Genomic DNA, 25,876 nt, shown 5'->3' on the forward strand with positions numbered 1-25,876 from the left:
GTTATTTTCTGTGAGAGTCTATAGAATTCTATATGTTATGCTTTTGCTATAATGTTTTTTTAATGACATGTAATTTTCAAATTGATTTTCTTTTATACCAGCTCTATTTAAAAGGGTAATTTACATTTTCAAGTGCATAATTCTTTTTATTTTCTATTTTTTATTGCTTTTTAATTCAACAGAATTGATCATATTTTAATTCAATATTATTCAATTCAGTCTTCCAATATTATTGATACTATTGATTTGTAGTTATAGCATGTGGCATATAGAATCTGATTTCAGATTTTTGTGTAATTTTTTTTGAGACATTAGGTTTAGCACATTGATGCTTTAGGCGTATGTCATAAGCAACCTCTTAGGAATGTCCTATGTATTTATTTTCTATGTGCTATGTCTATGGGGTAGAATGTTTCATCTATCTATAGTTAATCTAATATACATACACACTACCTAAAACATTGTTCATTGTGTTTTAAAATTTACCACAGGCAGTGGTGTGCTAGAGCCAGCTCTAATTGGCTTGTGAGAGCCAATGGTTAAATATGCAGAAATTTTGTGAGCCAGATGTTAAGACACTGTGACTTGAAATCAGTATGGTGAGGAACTTACAACACAGAAATTGGCAGATGCTACAGGATGGTGGTGGTGGTGGTGGTGGTGTTTTGAGAACTAGTTAACTCACATACCCAAACCACAGCCCTACTCATTTTTATGGTTAAATTTCTGAGCACAGTTCAAGATTTTTAAATGACTCCTTGTTTTTCTATTAGATTTTCCTTTATATAATTTGAAGCTATATTGTTATATATTTGAAACTATATTCTTAGAAGCATAAAGCTTCATATCCTCTTATAGATTGTAACTTTCATCCATATCCATTATCTTTGTATTGCTTAGAATTCTAATTGTATTTTTGTCTTAAATTCTAATTTTATGGTATTATTATTACTATACTCATATTTGCTTAGCATATCTTTTCTTGTACTTTCATTTTCAAGCTTTTGGTAACATTTTATTTTTGTTTCACTTTTTACAAATACCATATTAAAAAAACATTATCTGTTATCTTTCTGCCTCTCTATTTTTAAAACTCAATCCAAGTGTCTTTTAGTAATCAAATGTAGTTTTTAATCACATCTTTTCATGTATGGGTAATTGTGCTTGTATATTTAGATTTACTACTGCTAAGTTACTTTTTATGTGTGAACTTATTGTGATTTCTTTGTTTAATTTTCTCCTTTTATGCTTACCATTATCTTCTGTTAGTTTGCTTAAGTTTTCTTTGCTTCATTTTACTTTATTTTATTTTTAAGCTTGAAAATTACGATATATCCAGGATTTTTTTTTTCTGTGTTGAACTTTTGATTTCTGCAATTAATCATCATGAATGTGCTGCCTGTTCACCAAATAAAGTAATAATCTTAGCATGAGTTTTCCTCTTCTTTTCTCACAATATTTACCACATGGAATTTATCTGTGATTTTCCTTCCACACTGCTATCTGGAAAAGTACATATTAGGTCAGGAGTTGCCTGGTGTTAAGGTTGGGACTGGTATGACTGTAAAGGGGCATGGGAGAAATTTTGATGATTATAGCTGTTTTCTGTTGTTGTTGGAGCAATTTCATGGGTGTATACAGTTATCAAGACTCTGCATATCATATACCTAAAATGGGTATGTTTTATCACTTTGAAATTATATCAATAAAATTGATTTTAAAAGTATAGTGGGGGAATGTCAGAAAGAACCAGAAATCATTAGCAAGATGTAGAGAAGGCCCAATTAAAAATTGCATCTCAAAAAATTATAAGGGAACATTTTTTCCAACAATACTATGTAGCTTGGAATTGGACACTGGTAAAATAAAAGTATCAGAAAGGTGAACTGTGGAGAAAACTCAGTGGAGGAAGATTTCGATTCTCTTTAGGATAGTATTACGGTGGCCGACTGGGACACCTGCTGGATAGGGAAGCAAGTGCGGCTAAGAGTCTGATAGTTCTGAGTGTGTGTATGTGTGTTATGGGGGCAGTGTAATTGTAAAGAAGTGAAAAATAAAATCCAACAAACATGTGGTATGTGCTCGTTATGACCTAGTATGCTTTTTTGTTTTGGATTTCGGTAATGAACAAGATAAATAAGCTTTCTACCACAAGAATCTCACATTTTTGCAAAATTAAATGAATGAATGAGATTTATTAAAAAAAACTTAAAAAAAAAACGTGGTGGTTATTTATACCCAAGTGTGAATATGACATGTGTTGGGCTCCATGATTTCTTATATCCCATATTTTTCTTTTTCTTGGATAACTTTTTTTTTTTTTCCTAGAATGTATTTTCACATTATTATTTCACAGACATTCAGTGGATTTTAAATTTTCTGAGGTCTGGTAGGAAGAATGTTCTTTATCCTCTTTCTCAAATACTAATGTCCTTCTGTACTATGGTTTCATCCTCACCACTTTTTGGAACAAAGTGCTTTTGGAAACTAAGCTAGAGGAATAGATCTTATTGACCATTTCTGGACAGTAGGTTAAGTATTAAAGTTGTGCTGCTCTGCAGAAGCTGTCTACTTATACCTGCCCTAGAGTTAGCCTTTCTCAAAAACATTTACCCAAAACATTTTTCAACAGCTCTTACACCAAATGATAAAAAACGCGCATGAACATACTGCTGTGTAGAACTGTTATCAAAGAGTGGTAAGAGCATCGTTTGTATATGCCCTTTAGCTACATATATGCGTCATTGTCTGGAGAAGGAGATGGCTATCCACTCCAGTATTCTTGCCTGGAGACTTCCATGGGCAGTGGAGCCTGGCGGGCTACAGCCCATGGGGTCGCAGAGAGTCAGACACGACTGAACAACTACCATGTATACACACACACATGCATCATTGTTGTCTTTGATGATAAACTACCTTAGGTGTTTCTATATTCATTTTCTGTAATAGCGTCTGTCTAGTTAAGGCCTTTTGAGTTGTCATGGCAACTAAGGGGTCCAAAATTTATAACTACCATTGTCCTTGACAGTGTGATATTTAAATGGCTATGATGTGTTTGGAAGCATTTCAGGACAGTTAAGCAATTTAAGTACTCCAAGAACTTCATGTTGTTTTATTTAAAATATATATGTATATTATTTTACAGGTCTTATATGAAATAGCATTTTTTAAATACTAAAAACATCTTACTTAATCATTTATTTTTGTTGTTTTGATAAACTGTTGTGATTCATAGGCCTTAAAAACATATTGTGTGGAGTCATGAAAATTAAATGCCAACTTCAAATCTTGTTTTAATTTTTATTTATTTATTTTATTTTAATTGGAGGCTAATTACTTTACAATATTGTGGTGGGTTTTGCCATATATTCACATGAATCAGCCGTGGGTGTACATGTGTTCCCCATCCTGACCCTCCCACCCACCTCGCTCCCCATCCCACCCCTCAGGGTCATCCCAGGGCACCAAATCTTGTTTTTAAATGGAAGTAATTTTTAAAAGTCACCGTAGTAACTCATGGTAAGATAGTTCACATTGGATTATTTTAGCCTTAATATTGAACACAGATTGTGTGTTTAAGAAATTTATTTGAAAGTTTCATAATATTGGTGTCAGTTGAAATCAGCTTGAAAGAAGTTACTGAAAAAATGCCAGTACACTTAATGACAGGACAATTTAAGATGTTACAGATATCACTTCCTCAACTCTACTGAAATTGGGACTGCTTATGGAATCCATACGTGTCAGAGGCTGGCCTGTGGGTCAAATCCATCAACAGTCTATTTTGATAAGTAAAGTTGTACTGGATACACGCATTCATTCATGCATTGTATATGGCTGTTTTCACATTGTGTCAGCCTTATTAGATAGTTGAACAGAGACTACAAGATTTATAAAGCATGACGTTTACTATCTGACCCCTTACAGAGAATGTTTACTGACTCCTGCTATATACAATAGGGACAGTTTTGTTTACAATTTCCTCCCATTACTTTCACACTGTTATCAAATGACTCACTTTTCTCTGAGTACACAAGTCCTTGTCAGGCTCTTTTCTCCACCTAAAGTGTTGTTTTTCCTTTTGCTCATATCTAAAATCTATCTTCTCTTCAAGATATGATTCAATTGAAGTATTTAGTTCCAAAGTCTTGTCCAACTCTTTGTGACCCTATGGACTGTAACCCACTAGGCTCCTCTGTCCGTGGGACTTCCCAGGCAAGAATATTGGAGTGGGTTGCCATTTTCTTCTCCAGGGGATATTCCCCACCCAGGGATCAAACCCACATCTCCTGCTTGGCAAGCAGATTCTTTACCACTGAGCCATCAGGAAAGCCCCATGATTCCATTAACCCTTCCTTTATGAAGCTCCACAATTACAAAAAAAAAAAAAAAGCAATATTACCTAGATACATGTCTCTTATACTCCCGTACTGCTGCTGCTGCTGCTAAGTCACTTCAGTCGTGTCCGACTCTGTGCGACCCCATAAACGGCAGCCCACCAGGCTCCCCCGTCCCTGGGATTCTCCAGGCAAGAACACTGGAGTGGGTTGCCATTTCCTTCTCCAATGCATGAAAGTGAAAAGTGAAAGTGAAGTTGCTCAGTCATGTCCGACTCTTAGCGACACCATGGACTGCGGCCCACCAGGCTCCTCCGTCCATGGGATTTGCCAGGCAAGAGTGCTGGAGTGGGGGTGCCATGGCCTTCTCTGATCACATAGTTGGTTCTCCCTGAAACCAGCCCACATTCTTGGGTGGAGTCCAAAAGTCACCTCATTATCATAATAAAAGATCTCATCACTCTCAAAGACTCCTTATCGCCCTCATCACTAGAAATTCCTAAGGTTTTAGGAGCTGTGGGCCAGAAATGAGAATGAAGACCAAATATATATTACAAATCACAATATCCCAGATATCATCCTCACTTGCCTATTCAAGAATATCACTCTGACAATCATTTCCCTCTCTTGTGTGTGTTAATTGCTCAGCTGTATCCAAGTCTTTGGGACTCTATGTACTATAGCCTGCCAGGCTCCTCTGTTCATGGACTTCTCCAGGCAAGAATACTGGAGTGGATAGCCATTCCCTCCTCAGGGGATCTTCCTGACCCAGGGATTGAACGCGGGTCTCCTCCCTTGCAGGGAAATTCTTTACCATCTGAGCCACCAGGGAAGCCCTATTTAAGAGTGTCCCTCTGACAATTGTCCCCCTCTCTTCCATAATCAGTTTCTACGGCAGCATACAAATGTGCTGTTATTTCCCTCACTTTCTACCATCTATTATCACCTTTTGGAGCAATATTCTTCAAAACATTGTCTGCACCAGCAATTTAGAATCCTTTCCCTTTCCCTGATGCCCATTTCATGTAGGCTTCTGCCTCTATTACTCCCTTTAAGTGCTCTTTTCAGTGTCACCCATGACCTTCATGTTGCTAAGCACACTGGTAAGCACTCAGTCTGTGTTTTCCTTGACCTGTCAGCACATCTGACAGGCTCTTCATTTCCTTTTCCTGAATGTACTTTTCTCACTTGACTTCTGGAACATCACCCTTCTTAAAGTTGCAACCTTGTCCTTCTTACCTGTTTTCTTTTTCCTGTATCATTTAGCCACTCTTTAATGAAATATATAATCCATTTACTTATATGTACTATATATAGTCCATCTTTCTTCCTGAAACCAAGGTGCTTCTGTGTTCACTGATTTGCTTTGTGAACAGGAATGCCTTGGTCATACCGAAACGTCCAGCAAGTAGTAAGTACTCAATAAATGCATACTAAATGGTTAAGGACAGCCATGTAATCTTACATTTTTTATATTCCACGTAAGCATTCAACCTTGGTCTGCCCTCGGTTTTAGTTTTTTTTGAGTGATTAGCTGAATATGTGTACCAAATAAACCAATACTTATAGCCCTTCTTTTCTTGCAGAGTCTATTTAAGTTTATTTTAAATGTGTGACTAGGCAGGTAAATAATTAAACAGAATAAAGCAAAAGAAAACAGCAGTACGCTAGATTGTTTTTCCTCACTGGGAAAAACTACTACTGGTATAGAATAGGGGCTTCCAAGGTGGTGGTGGTGCTGCTGCTGCTGCTAAGTCGCTCAGTCGTGTCCGACTCTGTGGGACCCCATAGACCGCAGCCCACTAGGCTCCCCCGTCCCTGGGATTCTCCAGGCAAGAACACTGGAGTGGGTTGCTATTTCCTTCTCCAATCCAGCTGGTGCTAGTGGTAGAGAAACCACTTGCCAATGCAGGAGACTTAAGAAACATGGATTCAGTCCCTGGGTTGGGAAGACCCCCTGGAGGGATGGCAACCCACTCTAGTATTCTTGCCTAGAGAATCCCACGGACAGAGGAGCCTGGCAGGCTATAGCCCGTAGGGTCACTAAGAGTCAGACACAACTGAAGCAACTTAGCACGCAGAATATTTACAATTGTTTTCACAAGTCACTCCAGAATTAAAGCTACTGGAGCCACCCCGTTGTGTGGATTGTCCACTTTTCATGATGTCTAACTCTTAGGCAGTGACATAGATAGTATTGCTGCCGTAAGTTCAGGGAGTGCCCTGCAGTAAGACCCTGTCTCAGGAGTCCAAAAAAAATCAGCTTAAACTCTGATAGCCCTTTGAGAGTAGGGCTTGGATTTAGTCTTTTTTATTCTTGGATCTAAGTATACAGGTGAATGGACACTTCAAAGATGCTGATTGTTAGGGCCTTTCATGACCATATGCAAAGTGTGTGCCAGGATTAAACACTGCTTCCATAGTTCTCCACAAATATAACTTTATAAGGAAGTGGACAGTTTATTTCATCACTACGCTTCTAGTCTCAGAAAGTAATTAACTGATTTCAGCCTCTTTTATCTAACAGGTACTTTGTAGGGGTCAATGAGATGATGTTTGTGAAAGGACTTGAGTTCTGTTTCACATCACAACAGTTTCGAACATGTTTGTTTTTTTATTGAAGTACAGTTAATTTACAACATCTTGTTAATTCTGCTTACAGCAAAGTGATTCACACACACACACACACACACACGTATATAAATAAACATATGTGTTCTTTTTTATATTCTTTTGCATTATGGTTTACCTGAAGATATTGAATATAGTTCCCTGTGCTCTACAGTAGGACCTTGATGTTTACCCATTCTGTGTATACTATTTTGCATCTATTAATTCCAAACTCCCAGTCCATCCCTCGCTCACCTCCCTTTCCCTTGGCAACCACAAATGAAAGACTTGTTTGTACACTATCAGAGAGCAGTGACTTTTTATGATTCACATGTGATGGATCAGCTGCTTTCTATAGTAAGGACCTCCACTTCTCAACCAGAGTTTATTATTTCTTGCATCTCTCTTCTACCTGTGCAACCTGGATTGTGAGGTAGAATTTTGATAGCCACATGTATGACATTTATCTGAAGCAAGTCACTTAACCTCTCAGAACCTCAACTTCTTCACTGCAAAAGAAGAGTTATATCTCTCATATAAATATATTGCCAGGATTGAATATGATAATGTATATGAAATAATTTTGTAGACTTAAAAGCACTTGGTAAACAATTCCTACTCTAATTAGTATTGCCATCATGAGTGATAATTATATTAAATGTTAACACTGAGTCTTACTCAAAGAGAAAGTTACAGAGTATTTTACCTTTTTGGATCTTTACTCTCCTGGATTACACACACTCACATTCTTAGTAAAGTTATTGATCCGCAGAAGTATGGAATGTTGAAACTTCCAAAGCTGTTATGAAAATCTGTCTGTCAGCCAGAAAACCAGGTCAGTTCTTTTACCAAATTAACAAAGCTGTAAAAATATCCTCAGTTAACACTGGTTTTTATTATCATTATTTGTTAGAAGTCTTTGAGGTCATTTCCTACTTATTCTACCATACTTGGCATGGAGCATTCTGACTAAAGCTGTTAGTTGTCCTTGACTTACACCAGCTGCTGGTAGGTGGGCAGGACAGTGAAAGTCTGACTGGTAAGATTTTAACATCCTGCATGTGTGGAGACTCACTGATGCAAAAGCCCAGGATTGAAATACTCAGTGCTTACTCAAGCAGCTTCATGAGGCCTCATTAACAATTGTATCACCCTTTGTACTGCTTGGTCCCAGCTCAGGAAATCCTGTTTCTTGAACAATGTGGAGTGGGGGGATCCTACAACTAAAAAGGAAGTAGGGAATTTAAAAGAGTTTGAATGAAATGGTGAAGATAATTTTAAAGTTTTGCAAATAATTTGGAGCAGTGAGATAACATAGACAAAGAGAATGATTAAGATGAGAGTAACAGGTTGCTTTAATTAAACTGATTAATGGGTGGCTTAGATTACGTGTAATAGGAAGATTAGACTTAATATTTTGTTGTGGAATAGATGGCATTTTTATTGGAAATATACTTACACTCTCTTTTTTAATACTTAGTTAAATTCTGGTTTTTCTTTTAAAGAGTTATACATCATATATTATAAGGTAATCATTTTTACATTTCAAAAACATATGAAAATAAAATAATTATTTCAGTCTACAAAACTTAATTGCAGTGAATACTTACGTTGAGAGACATGGCAGATTTTGGTTTTTGAAGGGGAAGTCAACAAATACACACTATTTTAGAATGATGGCCAAAATAGTTGTTTAAATTTTATATATTTTGGTTTTAATTTTTTTTAATAAAGTGGAATTGGATATGGGAATGTGTAATCTTCATATACTTAATCACTTTGAATTAAAGAAAACAGGGTTTTGTTACTTATGAAATTCTCAAATGATGTTTCAGTTAACAGTGATATAAAGACTGAAGACATCTATTCAATGTCTATAGAAGTAGCTACTTCTGTTGTAAATTATATTAATAGTCAGTAGTTTATATGCATTAAGGTATTTGGCTGTCAGCTTTTCATTAATATGTCTTTGGAATTCAGTCAATTCAAGAACCTAATATAGTGGAAAGGACTTGGGCTTTGTAATCAGACAAACCTGGTCTCAAATCATCGCTGTCTTGTACTTCCTGTGGGGCCTGGGCGGCTCACCCAAAAGTTGCTAATCCTCCGTCATAGGATTGTTCTGATGATTAAATGAGATACACATTTCTAAGTAACAGAGTGACTGAAAAAGTTGGTGCTCAATAACTGTTAATTCTCTCCCCTTTCTTTCCCCCTACTAGTCCACTTGTGTTTTTATTTTTTTATTTTTTTATTTTTTTTTCTTCTCCCACCCCATGTTACTCCTGCCCCGGTGTCTCCACTTGTGTTTTTAATGGATCCTCTTTACTCTGGGTTGTATTGTAGGAAGTATTCTGGATGGATGGCTGCTGGAAACCCATTGCCATAGCCAGCTCTTCTTCGATACTGAAAGATTTACTCTGGCATTGAGTAATGAGAATTTTGGTAAGAAAAACTAGATGAAGATAGTATATGGACTTTTCTTAAAAGGTCATTTGTGTCTCAGATACTTCATAATAATTTATATGGTTCTTCTCTGGAGATTTTGGGATGTCACAGATGTCTGTTGACATATGGGTTATTCTTATTTTGAAAATAAATAAACTAGGTTTTTAAAGTCTATTAACACCGTGATGTGCTCTTCATGTTGTTTTTCACTTATCTCACTCTATTTTGTTCCTTAAATGTCTAATCAATAAGCTGTGTAGTCTTTGAAAACAAGGTCTAGCTGTTATTCATTCTTTCAGTGTGAATAACATGGAGCACAGATTCTTAGAAGTTAAGTCAACAGTGCTCTTTGGGGACTTCCCTGGTGGTTCAGTGGTTAAGACTCTGCCTTTCAATGCAGGGGGCTGTGGGTTTGATCCTTGGTTAGGGGGCTGAGATCCCATGGCCAAAAAATAGAAAAAGCATTGCTCTCTGAAACTATAAAGATTTTGATCACATGAAAGAGGCGGGCAGAAATATCAAAACTCCAGGAAGTTCTGAGATAAGTAATCTTCCTAAATCACCCAGAAAATGTATTATATATCAAGTCTTAAGATAGCATAGAGTATCTTTGGTTGGTTCCATTTCTATTCAGTTTGTCTCCAAATGATATTAATATGTAATTAATTTTCATATTGTTATGTGAAATTATGATATAACTAGCGTACCTATATTAGTAATTCATATAACTAACATGAAGTATGTTGGACAATTAAAAAGGAAGAAAGAAAAAAAGAAGAAAAAAGGAAATAAGGATGAGAAGGAAGTTAAGGATTATAGAAACAAATTATATTACCATATAGGTAAATTAGTAAATAACCATATTTTCTATGCATCATTATTATTGAAATGCATCTGGAGAAATATGTATTAAAAGAACTTTGCATGTAGGAGACAAAGTTGAAAGTAGGGGAGAAAGCAAAAAAGATACATTCTAATTTCATTAATTCCAATAAGGAATTCTGAAAGTTTGATATATTTATATTTTGGAACCTAAAAATATGATAAGGTATCATTTTGAATCTCATTTTTTCACTGAGAAGTTTAACCACTTTGTCTATGATTTTATTTTTCAGAAACCATATTTGAGAAGTACTTCCATCCAGTGCTACTTGTGTTTACTTCTGAACAGTCATTTTTTAACAGAGGCTGGCATTCATGTCTTCATTTTGGGGTAATTTTATTTTTCAGCATAGAATCATCATGTTAATAACCAGGATCATTGTTCTTCAATATCTTCTCTATTAAATTGGTTCATGTTCATTGCTTAAATCTTTAGGTTCTCAGTATGTGGGGTGTGATAGCAGATTATGGAGATTCAGAGGAGGTTTGGTAAACATCCTACAGAGAATTTCTATATTCTTATAAAATTCCAAATGAGTATTACATCCTGCAAATAAATTGGACTTCTTGGTATCTGACTAAACTTGGAAGGAAACTCTTTATTAACATCCTGTGTGATTTTGACACCAGTAAGAAAATAGATATTGAGGGCTTACCCATGTTACTTTTTTGTTTTATCTGCTGCTGCTGCTAAGTCACTTCAGTCGTGTCCAACTCTGTGCGACCCCATACATGGCAGCCCACCAGGCTCCCCTGTCCCTGGGATTCTCCAGGCAAGAACACTAGAGTGGGTTGCCATTTCCTTCTCCAATGCATGAAAGTGAAAAGTGAAAGTGAAGTTGCTCAGGCCTGTCTGACTCTCAGCGACCCCATGGACTGAAGCCTACCAGGCTCCTCCATCCATGGGATTTTCCAGGCAAGAGTACTGGAGTGGGGTGCCATCACCTTCTCTGTTTTATCTACCCCTGGCATTGACTCTTCCTATCCTTTGAGCCCTATCTTAGTTCAGTTTGAAACACTTGTTTCTTCATTTAGGCCTTTTGATTTTCCTCCTAATAAACATTTATATTTTGCCATGCCTATTAATTTTTTCCTTCTCTGTTAGAAGCAACTGCACTCACCCAACTTGTAGTTTTGCGATCTGACTTGCAGTTCAGTTTTATTCTGCCAATGCCTTCATGTTATGGGGAACCATAGGTTTGTGCAGGTAACTCCTCCTCTCAAAAACAGAATAGTTTTGGCTTGCATGCTTCTGTCCTGGATCCGTCAGGGAGCAACTATTTTTCCAGAAGCTCTAAGAATTATTCTTCAGTTACTTGGTCAGTGTGTGTATCTTTTGTCCTGATATTAAATTTCCATTTTACAAAACTAAGTAAGTTGTATGATCTAGTTTTGTGACTAGGCCCGAGTCCATAATGTTTATGGAGAAAGCTGCTATAAGGTGCATGTAAGGGGCATATATTTACTGTCAAAATCCTTACATGAAAAAAGTGATTGCTTATTTAATGATTTTACCCTCTTAGACTTAAAAATCTGGTGGGACTTCTACTTAAAGGAAAGTAAAATTTATTCAAAAACATATTCTGGGCACTGCCACATATCAAGCGATGTTTTTCTTTCAATGTGATAAATTGCACCAGCTTATCTATAAATTTGGAGAAGGCGATGGCAACCCACTCCAGCACTCTTGCCTGGAAAATCCCATGGACGGAGGAGTCTGGTAGGCTGCAGTCCATGGGGTCTCGAAGAGTCGGACACGACTGAGCGGCTTCACTTTCACTTTTCACTTTCATGCATTGGAGAAGGAAATGGCAACCCACTCCAGTGTTCTTGCCTGGAGAATCCCAGGGACAGGGGAGCCTGGTGGGCTGCCGTCTATGGGGTCGCACAGAGTCGGACACGACTGAAGTGACTTAGTAGTAGTAGTAGTATATATAAGTTATCCCTCTGAATTAGATTTTTCTGTAATCCAGGTTGGTCATCAAGCTAGCGTAAAGCACCAAAATTGTACTATATGTTCAGTGTTTATATTCATCTACGAGGCACAAAGGCAAAGATAGCAGTCATTTTTTCACTTGTTGGAATAAAAAGGTCTTGATTGCTCTTTTGCCAGTAGTATTCATCAAGACAGTATTATGTTCATTCAAAATGCTTTGCTCTTTGGTTTTGCTTTCAGCTGTATCAGTGCAAGTCTTCCCAAAACAGAAGCAAACTGGCAGTATGTAATAAATGATTTGAAAACAATTGAGCATCTTATTCAAGTAAGTACTCATTTTTCCATAAACTATTTTGTATAATTGCTATGGAGTCTGTTACACCCGTGTTTTGCTGTCAGTCCTAATGAAATATCACATAAAACAATAATGTTTCAGTAGAATTGTATGCCTCATAGAACCTCCAATGAAATCTTTTATTTAGAATTTTCAGATAGAATTACCTTTAAACCTCAATTTATGAGTGGCCTAGCATGAAGAGTTCTTTGTGACCACAGGCCAGAGAGACTCCCTTTTCCTGTCAGATATGTACCTGATATATCCTCCAGATAGAAAACAGACTGGAGAGGCTTGTTAGCAGAAAAGCCAGGTGGCTTGGTGACCCTTGTAGGGGAAATAGGCTGACCCAGGGAAGGACTCTCTGTGCCATGGGCTAGAAAACCCCCTCTGAGACAACAGTTGTTCTGGCAGAACTTGTAGAGGAGAGAAATAGGGGCTGTATTGTTGTGCAGGCAACACAAGAGGACCAGTGAGCGTCTCAGGGGCAGCAGGTGTACCAAACCTTCCAAATTTGCCCCACAAAGCTTCTGAAAACTAAACCATCATTGGAATCACAGCATACAAACTTAGGGCAGCACCTCTGTGCTGAGCCTACACAGAGTGGCTGCACGCTAAACTCTAAGACTTACGTAGGACCAGGGTCTCCTTACATAATATCCTAAATACCAGGATATATGGAAAACTCAGTTTTCAAACCAAAAAGCAGGAAAATCACAACTTGAATGAGAAGAGCGTCTGAAACAGACTCTGAAACTGAGATGGATTAGGTGTTGGAATTATTTGACAAGAATTTCAAAGCAGCCATCGGGAAGATATACCAGCAAGCAACTGTGGATATCCTTGGAACAACTGAAAATAAAACAGAAAACAACTCAGAAAGTCTTAGCGAAGAAATACAATATGTAAAAACACAGCAAATGGAAATTACAGAACTAAAAAATACAATAGCTGAGATATAAAACAGACTGAAGAGGCTCATTAGCAGAATGAATATGACAGAGGAAAGACAGTCAACTCGAGGGTGGAATAGAGAGAAAACAGATTAGAAAAAAGTAAATAAAGCCTCAGGGATTTTGGGGACAATAAAAGAGCCAGTCTTCCTGGCATTATCATCCTAGACGGAAAGGAGAAAAAGAATACTAACAAAAAGACATAGATCAGCCAAATCGTTGACAAAATACAAACTTATTTTGTGCTGTCTACAAGGAAATGGGTAGGTTGAAATTAAGAAAGGGAAAAGAATATGTCATGCTGTAGTAGACTGAATAGTGTCCACCCCTAAATTCACATTCACCTAGACCTCACAAGTCTTTGCAAGTATACTCAGTTAGGGTGAGATTACAGTGAGGCGGGGTGGGCCCTAAATCCTTGACTATTGTCCTTATAAGAAGAGAACAGGATACATAGACACAGGGAAGAAGGCCCTGTGAGAACAGGCAGCCACAAGCCAAAGAAGATTGGAATGACTGGCACGATGTGGCAAGGGCTGGGGAGCCAGGAGTGACAGTTCTCTAGTACCTGCACAGGGAACAGGCTCAGTGGAATCCCTGGCTTTGAACTGTAGGAGTATGAATTGTTAGTTGAAGGCCCTCACTTTGTGGTACCTTGCTACAGCAGCTCTAGGAAACTGAGGCACACACACACAGTCATACACACAATAATTTTAAAAATCAGAAATGGCTATATTCATATCAGAGAATGCAAACAACAGCAGATAAAATTACTAGAGTCAGGAGAGACAGTATACCTTGGTAAAAAAGATTAATCACCAGAAAAACATAATGATCTTAAATGTGTACCCACCAAACAGCAGAGCCTCAAAATGGAAGAAGCAAAAACAAATAACAGATCCAAAAGGAGAAGCAGACGAGTCCGTAAATATAGTTGATTTTAGCACTTCCTCAGTGACAAACAGAACTACTAGACAGAAAATCAGAAAGGATATAGAAGAACTGGATAGCACAGTCTACCAAGAGTATCCAATGTCATGGATAGAACACTTCACAGAACAGCAGCTAATAAACATTCTTCTCAGGCACCACTCACCAAGACTGGACGTATCCTGAGCCATAAAATAAACCTGAACACATTTATCAGGACTGAAATCATGCAGTATATGTTGTCCAACCACAGTGAACTCAAGTAGAAGTTGATTACATAAATACAACAGGAAAATCTCTTGGAAATTAAATTATACACTTAGAAATATTGCATGGGTCAAAGAGCAAGTCTCAAAGGATATAAAGTATAGAACTGAATGAAGACAAAAATGCACCATAGGAAGATCTGTGGGATTTAGCTAAAGCATTACTGAATGGAAAACTGATAAAATTAAATGATTACGTTAGAAAAGAGGAAAGATCTCAGATCACCAATCTAAATTAGTGCCTCAAGAAACTGGGGAAAGAAGAGCAAAATCAATCTAATCCATGCAGAAGGAAGGAAGTAATAAAGACAAAAACAAAAAGTAATGAAATTCAAGTTAGGAAAGCAATAGAGAAAAATCAACTAAATATAAAGCTCATTACTTGTGGAAAAAATCAATAAAATTGATAAACCTTTAGAAATCCTGACAAAGATAAGAGATTATAGATACCATTAGTATCAGGACTGAAACTGGGGTCTTACTACAGAACCTACAAACATTAAAAGGATACCAAAGAAAAACCATGAGCAACTTGATTCTCATAAATTTGATAATTTAGAGGAAATGGACAATTTTCTCACAAACCACAACCTATCGAAATGTAGCCAAGATGAAATAGATAATGTGAACTCTCCTATAACTACTAAATACTTTGAATTCACCATATACAAGCTCCCCAAATAGAATCTCCAGATCAGCTGGTTTCAGTGGAGATCCACACACAACTGTGTAAAAATAGTGAATGGGGTAAACAAACTGTAGTTCATCCATACATGCAACGTTACTCAGTAGATAAAAAGAAATGAGCCACTTAGCCATGAAAAGGTAAAGAGGATCCCTAAAACCCATTTGCTAAGTGTAAGAAGCCAATCAAAATAGGCCATATACTGTGTATGATTCCACCTATGTGACATTCTGGAAAAGGTTGGATACGATAAAATCATCAATGATTACCAGTGGTTAGGAAAAAGGGACAGATGAGAGACTGGAGAACAGGTGATTTTTAGGGCAGTGGAACTAGTTTGTATGTAACAATAATGATCAATGCATGTCATTACACATTTTCAATAACTATAGGTGTACAATACCAACAGTGAACCCTATGTAATCTCTGGACTTTAGCTGAAAATGTATCAATATTGAATCACCAGGTGTAATAGATGTACCATCCTAATATAAGGTATTAATAATAGGGGGAACTTGGGAAGGGGCCTGGGGCCATATGGGAACTTTTCTGGTCATGTCCTGCAAACCTACAACTGCTTAAAAAATAAAGTCTATTAACTTTTTCAATAAGCCAGTTTCAAAAGGTTACCTACTGTATGATTCCATTTATATAATATTCTTGAAATGATATCATAGGAATGAAGAGCAGAGAAATGGTTGACGGTATATAGAAGGATGGTGGGCGGAATATGAATGTTTTGGGAGAAAGGTGATTTTAGCTATAAAAGAGTAACGGAATCTTTCCTATGGTAATGGATTGTTCTGTATCTTAAATATGGTAGTGGTTACATGAATTTACACATCTGATAAAATTGTAAAGAACTATACACATACACACAAAAACTGGTGAAATCTGAACAAAGTGGGTAGACTGTATCCATGCCAATCTCCTCATTACGATATTGTGCCATGTTATGCAGGGCAAAATGTGGTCTACAGGAAAAGGAAATGGCAAACCACTTCACTATTCTTGCTTTGAGAACCCCATGAATGGTACAAAAAGGCAAAAAGATAGTACACTGAAAGATGAATTCCCCAGGTCAGTAGGTGCCCAATTAGCTACTGGAAATCAGTGGAGAAATAACTCCAGAAAGAATGAAGAGATGGATCCAAAGAGAAAACAGCACCCAGTTGTGAATGTGACTGGTGATGGAAGTAAAGTCTGATGCTTTAGTAAAGAACAGTATTGCACAGGAACCTGAAATGTTAGGTCCATGAATCAAGGCAAATTGGAAGTGGTCAAACAAGGAGATGGCAAGAGAGAACATCTATATTTTAGGAACCAATGGACTAAAATGGATGGGAATGGGTGAATTTAACTCAGATGACCATTATACCTACTACTATGGGCAAGAATCCCTTAGAAGAAATGGAGTAGCCATCATAGTCAACAAAAGAGTCTGAAATGCAGTGCTTGGATGCAATCTCAAAAACAGAATGATCTCTGTTCATTTCCAAGGCAAACCATTCAGTATCATAGTAATCCAAGTCTATACCCCCACCAGTAATGCTGAAGAAGCTGAAGTTGAACAGTTCTATGAAGACCTACAAGACCTTCTAGAGCTAACACTCAAAAAAGATGTCCTTTTCTTTATAGGGGACTGAAATGCAAAAGTAGGAAGTCAACAGATTCCTGGGGTAACAGGCAATTTGGCCTTAGAATACAAAATGAAGCAGGTCAGAGGCTAACAGAGTTTTGCCAAGAGAATGCACTGGTCATAGCAAACACCCTCTTCCAAGAACACAAGACTACACATGGACATCTACATATGGTCAATATCAAAATCAGATTGATTATATTCTTTACAGCCAAAGATGGAGAAGCTCTATACAGTCAGCAAAAGCAAGACCAGGAGGTGACTGTGGCTAAGATCATGAACTCCTTATTGCCAAATTCAGACTCAAATTGAAGAAAGTAGGGGAAACCACTAGACCATTCAGGTATGACCTAAATCAAATCCCTTACAATTTTACAGTGGAAGTGAGAAATAGATTTAAGGGCCTAGATCTGATAGATAGAGTGCCTGATGAACTATGGAATGAGGTTCATGACATTGTACAGGAGACAGGGATCAAGACCATCCCCAAGAAAAAGAAATGCAAAAAGCAAAATGGTTGTCTGAAGAGGTCTTACAAATAGCTGAGAAAGGAAGAGAAGGTAAAGGCAAAGGAGAAAAGGAAAGATAGAAGCATCTGAATGCAGAGTTCCAAAGAATAACAAGGAGAGATAAGAAAGCCTTCCTCAGTGGTCATTGAAAAGAAATAGAGGAAAACAATAGAATGGGAAAGACTAGAGATCTCTTCAAGAAAATTAGGATACCAAGGGAACATTTTATGCAGAGATGAGCACAATAAAGGACAGAAATGATCTGGACCTAGCAGAAGCAGAAGATATTAAGAAGAGGGGGCAAGAATATACAGAAGAACTATACAAAAAAGATCTTCATGACCCAGATAATCACAATGGTGTGATCACTCACCTAGAGCCAGACATCCGGGAATGTGAAATCAAGTGGGCCTTAGGAAGCATCACTAGAAACAAAGCTAGTGGAGGTGATGGAATTCCAGTTGAGCTATTCCAAATCCTAAAAGATGATGCTGTGAAAATGCTACACTCAATATGCCAGCAAATTTGGAAAACTCAGCAGTGGTCACAGGACTGAAAAAGGTCAGTTTTCATTCTAATCCCAAAGAAAGGCAATGCCAAAGAATGCTCAAACTACTTCACAATTGTACTCATCTCACATGCTAGCAAAGCAATGCTCAAAATTCTCCAAGCCAGGCTTCAGCAGTATGTGTACTGTGAACTTCCAGAAGTTCAAGCTGGATTTAGAAAAGGCAGAGGAACTAGCGATCAAATTGCCAACATCTATTGGATGATTGAAGAAGCACTAGAGTTCCAGAAAAACATCTACTTCTGCTTTATTGACTACGCCAAAGCCTTTGACTGTGTGGATCACAACAAACTATGGGAAATTCTGAAAGAGATGGGAATACCAGACCACCTGACCTGCCTCCTGAGAAATCTGTATGCAGGCTTAAAGCACCAGTTAGAACTGGGCAAGAAACAACAGACTGGTTCCAAATTGGGAAAGGAGTATGTCAAGGCTGTATATTGTCACCCTGCTTATTTAATTTATATCTAGAGTACATCATGTGAAATTCTGGGCTGGATGAAGCACAGGCTGGAGTCAAGATTGCCGGGAGAAATATCAATAACCTCAGATATGCAGATGACACCACCCTTATGGCAGAAAGCGAAGAACTGAAGAGCCTCTTGATGAAAGTAAAAGAGGAGAGTGAAAAAGTTGGCTTAAAAATCGAAGTTCAGAAAACTAAGATCATGGCATCTGGTCCCATCACTTCATGGCAAATAGGTGGGAAAATTAGGGAAACAGTGACAGACACTATTTTGGGGGGCTCCAAAATCACTGCAGATGGTGACTGCAGTCATGGAATCAAAAGACGGTTGCTCCTTGGAATAAAAACTATGACCAACCTAGACAGCATATTAAAAAGCAGAGACATTACTTTGCCAACAAAATCCATCTAGTCAAAGTATGGTTTTTCCAATAGTCACGTATGGATGTGAGAATTGGACTATAAAGAAAACTGAGCACTAAAGAATTGATGCTTTTGAACTGTGGTGTTGGACAAGTCTCTTGAGAGTCCCTTGGACTGCAAGGAGATCCAACCAGTCCATCCTAAAGGAAATTAGACCTGAATTTTCATTGTAAGGACTGATGTTGAAGCTGGAACTCCAATACTTTGGCCACCTGATGTGAAGAACTGACTCATTTAAAAAGACCTGATGCTGGGAAAGATTGAAGGTGGGAGGAGAAGGGGACGACAGAGGATGAGATGGTTAGATGGCATCACTGACTTGATGGACATGAGTTTGAGTAAGCTCTGGGAGTTGGTGATGGACAGGGAGGCCTGGCGTGCTGCAGTCCATGGGGTCGCAAAGAGTCGGACGTGACTGAGCGACTGCAGTGAACTGCTGATGCACGACATTGTCACTGGGGGAAGTAGTGAAGGGGCACACAGGATCTTGCTGTATTTTTCTTATAACTTCACATGAATAAAATTATCTCAAAATAAAGACTTTAATTTAGAAAGTTTAATTTAATGTTTTCAGTAGGTTGTTCCCATTATATCTAAAGCAGGGAATAGTTTCTCATATTGCTTCTGTTTCTTTTCAGTCTATACATATGGATGCCACTTTATATACTGAAAGTGATGCTCATGTGAGTATATTTTGTTTTCAACATTGCTGTCTTTTCCAATGTTCAAAGGCTTGGAAATATATTTTTATAAATTTACTGAAACATGTATAGTTTTAAAATCTAATGTTCGGATGTTCATATGATCAGTGAATTTTATATGCAATTGTTGAAATTATAGCACGGTAGGGAGAAAGAGCTACATAGATACTATTTACATTGTAGCATCCTTGTCAAATCAAGACATAAAAAAGCCTTTTTCTATCAATGTCAAACAAAACATAGTACATATTTCTATGATGCAAGTAAAACACAATGCAATTGATTCAAGAATCAAGTTAGTCAATTTAACAATATCCAACATATCAATTTTATCCAGTGCTATCACTTTTAATCATATTTTTTACAAATTGTTTAAGTATATTCCTGTTCTACATTTTGCCTGAATCACTACAGTTGTCAGAAAAGGATTCTGATTGGTTATTCTTTATGTGAGAAAAGAAACTAACACAACCCATAAAATCTATCAGAATTCAAAAATGATCTTAAATCGCTTCATTAATATGCTGACATTGCTTAAGGCATATAGAATTTCTGTTGAGTTGCTGGTCCATTCTCTCTTAATTGGTTACTAAAACCAAGACACAAATCCCTGACATCTTCTCTTCATGGAAAACAAACTCTGTGTTGTGTGTATTCACAACAGTGAGTCTTCTATTATTCCTTAATTAGAACTTCTCCGAAATAGAAGGTTTACCCTACCGAGACTTCTTAAGCATTAGAAAGAAGCCACAGCCAGAAATTAGGTGGGGAGGGGAAACAGGTATCTATCAATCACTTGGATATAGTACTGCTGCACTAGAATAGTCTCCTTTTTTGGCTTCAACATGTTTTCCATTTTTCTTTGCATTTTCTTCAAAGTAGAAAGCAGTCAATTAACCGCCAACACTCAGAATCCTGAGATTGCTGTTTTTGTAAGAAGATAACCTTGCTGCTCCTGGGGTTGTAGCTCGCAAGAAGCTGAGACCGAAATTTAGATTTAAACCCTGACTCAGCCACTTTCTAGCTTTGTTGCCTTGGAAGACACTAAATACTTCTGAACCTCAGTTTTATTATTTATATTTTAGTTGTTATTTATTTTATTGACATGCTGACAGTATTTACCCTTTCAATCCAGAGCAGCGGCTGTGGGAGGATAAGGAGTATTTCCAGGGCCAGCTAGGTGGCTGTGTCCTTTCCTTCCTTCCTTCCTTCCTTCCCTCCTTCATTCATTCAGTAAGCACTTGCCAAGTGCCTGCAGAGCTCCAGGCACTACGCATGGCATTGAGAACAAGAAATCAGACAGTCTCTATCAAATCCCCCACACGCTGGTTAAATACTTCGGTTTGAAGTTTAGGTTTTTGTTAAAGTAATCATCTTGGGAAATGTATTTTTATGGGACCTGAAAAGTACCTTTCTGATTTGGCCAGCCTGTACATAGGCCATACTCCTGCTTTGATTTTTCTAAGAAATTTCTTGGAATCATGTGTGCCACTGGAACTTGCAAGAATAGGATGATTAGCAGCTACCAATATTTAAAATGTTAACAATGCAGTCTGATTCTAAAAAATTCTTCCATATGCACCATCTATATTCATGTTTTGAGAGTTCCAGGTCAATATTATCACCCCTTTAGACAGAGGAAATGTGCTTAGTGGGGAAAAGTGGTGTATTATTTCTACATTTTCTAGTTTTATGTTCTTTCTTCAGCACAGCATCCCCATCTTTCCTGACTGTTTTTTGTTCTCAGTTTGTTTTGGTTTTGATTGCAAAGCCAAAAGAGAAAAATAAGTGAAGCTGTTTCCTATGTAAAACGTCTTAGGAGTATTGTGTTTTTTTATAAAATAGTTGGATTGACTTTTTACAAAATCAGAATTGCATCTGTGTGAAACTGAAATAATGGGAAAATAATTGTTTTCAAAAATGATTCTTTGTAATTCTGTTTTAGCCCAATTGCAAAGTAACAGCGATGCAGTGCTTTCTCCTGGAGTTACGAGTTATTTTACACGAGTCCAAAAATGCCACCATTTATGAAATAATAGAAAATCTTACCATGCTAGCAAACAGCAATTTATCTTCTATTGAGGTGAGTTATCCAGTAGTTGTCCAGAGTTGCATCAGATGCTCTTGGATTGACTGGGGGAAATCATTAGCTGGATGGGAATGGACAAGGAGACCCTTGGAGGGAGCACTTGGGAAAAGGAGTTAATTCCAGCAGAATGGCTGCCAGAAGCTGCACCATCACTCCTGTGCATACAATCCTAAGCGTTTTATTGATTTATTCATTCAACACACATTTCCTACAGCTCCACAGTGTGCCTCAGTGCACACAGGGCTGTGTGTGTGTGTGTGTGTCCACGTGTGTGTCCACGTGTGTGTGTTAGTCACTCTGTCCTGTACAACTGTTTGCAACCCTGTGGACTACAACCCACCAGGCTCCTCTGTCCATGGAGTTCTGCAGGCAAGAATACTGGAGTGGATTGCCATTTCCTTCTCCAGGGGATCTTCCCAACCCAGGGATCAAACCTGGATGTCCTGCATGCAGGCAGATTCTTTATGTCTGAGCCAACAGGGAAGATTCTTCATGTCTGATGCCCAATTGTTGAGCACCCATAGAGTAATATTTGGGTTATTACTCTGTGCCAGATACTGTTCTTCCAGGGTCAGATGGTAACTCGTTGAATTCCTGCAGTCAATCTGTGAGATATGGTTATCATTGTTTCTATTTGAGGTTTAAGAAATTGGGGCTCTGGGAGCTTGCATCTCTTTCTCCAATTCATGCAGTTAATAAAACGAGGAGCCAGGAATCCCCGAGCAATTTCTCTCCAGAGTCTACCTTCTTATCTACTCAAAGGATAAATGTTGCAGAAAGATAATAATAAAAATCTGAATACTTGGAGTATAAGGTATACTCCTAGGTAGCAAGAGCAGTATAGGGCTCCTGGAGAGCAAATGCCAGGGACCCCTATGCTAGGCTGGAGCATCAGCTCTGCAAGGCCCTGAAGTACAGACGATCATGGATTGTATGGCAAAACACTAGTGGCCAAAGGAAAGTGGACTGAAGAAGTTTCATAAACAAACAAAGCCATCATCATAATTTGTTCACTTAACAAATACGCTTTGGGACCCATTGTAGGCCCTCAAGATAGCAGAAGTTAAAACAAACATACTCTTCCTGCTCTTACAGAAGGAGGAAACACGTAGTAATCAATAAGCAAATAAATAGTAGGTCAAGTGTTTATTAATAACTGTAGTGGCCACAAAAGAGGCGGGTCAGGGGAAAGTTATGATCAACCTAGGTAGCATATTCAAAAGCAAAGACATTACTTTGCCAACAAAGTTTCATCTAGTCAAGGCTGTGGCTTTTCCTGTGGTCATGTATGGATGTGAGAGTTGGACTGTGAAGAAGGCTGAGCACCGAAGAATTGATGCTTTTCAACTGTAGTGTTGGAGAAGACTCTTGAGAGTCCCTTGGACTGCAAGGAGATCCAACCAGTCCATTCTGAAGGAGATCAGCCCTGGGATTCCTTTGGAAGGAATGATGCTAAAGCTGAAACTCCAGTACTTTGGCCACCTCATGCGAAGAGTTGACTCATTGGAAAAGACTCTGATGCTGGGAGGGATTGGGGGCAGGAGGAGAAGGGGATGACAGAGGATGAGATGGCTGGATGGCATCACCGACTCGATGGATGTGGGTTTGGGTGAACTCCGGGAGTTGGTGATGGACAGGGAGGCCTGGCATGCTGCGATTCATGGGGTCGCAAAGAGTCAGACATGACTGAGCGACTGAACTGAACTGAAGGGGACTGAGGCTCTAGAGAAGATTTGCTTACATAACTGACAATTGGCAAAAACATGAGAGAGAATGAGCTTCAAGGATGCCATGGGGAAGTATGTTCAGTCAGAGGCAACTGAAAGAGCAGAGACCCTGAGCTAGTGTGGCTGGACACCGTTGATTTTCCCTAAAGTATCAAGCTACTTTAGGTCTTTATTTCAATGTCACCATCTCATAGCAATGTCACTTCTTCACAACTGCAATCCCGTCCCTACCTCAACATGCCTTACCCACTTCTCTATATGTCCCACCATCTTAAATACTATATATTTTGCTTGCTGGATATTGTCTGATTTTTCCGTAGAATTTCAGCTTCAGAGGGGCAGGTGTTTGTTTCCATTTTTTTGCTGTTTGTTTTTAGTGCTGTATCCCAACTCCTAGAACAATGCTTGACATGTACTAGGATTCTCATCTATTTCTGAAATGAATATATTAATGTTTAAAATACTCTTGTGATATGTTATCTCTCTGTTATTGGTGGAAATGCTGGGCCATGCAACAGATAATTCATAGCAAATGTCAATGGGGAACTCTTTAATGTGCATTTTTATAGTCCCCCTCATCATGACAGAGTGTGGCCTGAATGCACAGTCAGAAGACCTGGACGTGGAGAATTTCACTGATTATATCAACTAAATGAGTCATTTACTATCTCTGCCTTCCTATCTGACATGATTACTTTCAGAATCAAATAGGACAGCATTATATGGAATATGACAGCACCTGGCAGAGGGTATGTGCTTGATAAACGTTGGTGAATTTGAATTTTAAATGCCTAATGGATGGAAAAATCTCATTTTGATTTTTCCTGAAACAGCTTTCACAGTTCAGATGATCCCTGGAAAGTTCATTTTGTAGATTGCTACACTTGTAGAAACTGTGTTTACAGTACAATAATTTATGGTATTCATCAAAATAGTTCAAATTAGCCAATAATAATTGGGCGAATATCATGTGCCAGACCATTTGCGAAGCAACAATACATAGCCTTGACTTCCTGGAAGAGCCTAGAGCAAACAGTGGTCTGAGAAGCATAAAGCTCCTTAATATCAGCCTAACACATGATGTGATATGAGAGCGAGCCTAAATACGGAGTTCTTAGAATGAAGAGATGGGATGTTTAGTCCAGCCTCGGGAGTTCCCGAGTTCAGAAAAGCCTTCCCAGTGGAGACAGCACCTGAGTGATCTTAAGTGTGAGTGGTTGTAGCTAAAATAGAAGTGTGGAAGGAAGAGAGAAAAGCAGACAGCGAAACACCTAATAGGTTCATGTATGTATGGGACCAAAAGGCATGAGGCCAGTGTTCCTAGGGCTGAATCTTTGAGCCGTGGAAAAAGTGAAAGAAATAGGTAAGGAACAGCTCAAGGAGAGGCGGCATGCCATGCAGGGGGCCAGGGACTTCATGCTGCGGTAGATGACCAGAAACTACTGAAGGCCTCTAAGCAAGACGTTTGTGGTTCAGTAGATCTTTTTTCTTTTTCAATTATATTTTTCACTGTCCTTAATTCACTCTAGGAAAAAATCAGTCCTTATCAAATCTCTCCAGTTCTCTTTTGCCTTAATTCTTCCTAATATGGTAATTAATCTGCCAAGTATTTATGTCTGGACACCTCACCATGTGGTTCAAAGGATATGATATTCACAGGAAAGGCATATTTTAGATTTTCCAATCTAATCCTTTCTTTTTATTTGCAGAATAAAACAGAATTGGGATGCAAAGAATGTGAGGAACTGGAGGAAAAAAGTATCAAAGAATTTTTGAAGAGTTTTGTACATATTGTGCAAATGTTCATCAACACTTCTTGATTGCAGCTGATCCTTTTCCGCATTTCTATTATTAACAAACATCTTTCCGCGGCTTAGAGGCAACAAAGCACTCAGCATTTCAAATGTGCTGCCAAAAGAAATTCTCCTGGCAAGACGATGCTCAGGATCTTGGTTGGGATGGATTCATAAAGATAAAAGTCAAAACATGTCACCGAGACCACGTTGTCTGCCAAGGAAGGACTTATTTTGTTCATTTATTTTTAATTTATTATTGAAATTGTACATATCTGTAGCATAATGTAAAATGTTGAATAAAATTATGTACATATTTTATCCTTTGAAATTGCACTGATATTTTACATCTTATAAGAAAACAGAGGGTGTTTGGTTCAAGGGTGAGAGTCAAATTATTAAACAATCTGTACCACTTGATACTATGGCTATAGACATAGAGGATGCCCCAACCAATTGGAAATTGACTACCAACCTTCATTTACTTCTTCTTCAGCTGTGGCACTTGGAAGGAGAATTGACTACCAACAAGAAAGGAGGAACTAGGTAGAAACCAATCATTTCATTATTGATATATAAA

General features: G+C 38.1%; 1 protein-coding gene across 4 annotated transcripts in view; it reads left to right on the forward strand.

Moving 5' to 3' along the window:
• The window catches only part of IL15 (interleukin 15), a 93,102-nt gene extending 67,485 nt beyond the window's left edge, over positions 1–25,617 (forward strand). For 2 of the 4 annotated variants that reach the window (XM_027567412.1, XM_027567413.1), the window contains exons 2-7: positions 9,294–9,392; positions 10,511–10,608; positions 12,454–12,538; positions 19,625–19,669; positions 21,633–21,770; positions 25,213–25,617. In XM_027567412.1, coding sequence (XP_027423213.1) covers positions 9,381–9,392; positions 10,511–10,608; positions 12,454–12,538; positions 19,625–19,669; positions 21,633–21,770; positions 25,213–25,323 — 489 coding nt within the window. In that variant the 5' untranslated portion in view covers positions 9,294–9,380 and the 3' untranslated portion in view covers positions 25,324–25,617. Of the gene's footprint in view, positions 1–9,293; positions 9,393–10,510; positions 10,609–12,453; positions 12,539–19,624; positions 19,670–21,632; positions 21,771–25,212 lie in introns of those variants that run through there. The other 2 variants (XR_003515281.1, XR_003515282.1) reach the window with 2 other exon arrangements.
• Positions 25,618–25,876: the final 259 nt, after the last annotated feature.

The sequence above is a fragment of the Bos indicus x Bos taurus genome, chromosome 17 (assembly GCF_003369695.1).
Source record: "Bos indicus x Bos taurus breed Angus x Brahman F1 hybrid chromosome 17, Bos_hybrid_MaternalHap_v2.0, whole genome shotgun sequence".
Lineage (NCBI taxonomy): Eukaryota > Metazoa > Chordata > Mammalia > Artiodactyla > Bovidae > Bos > Bos indicus x Bos taurus.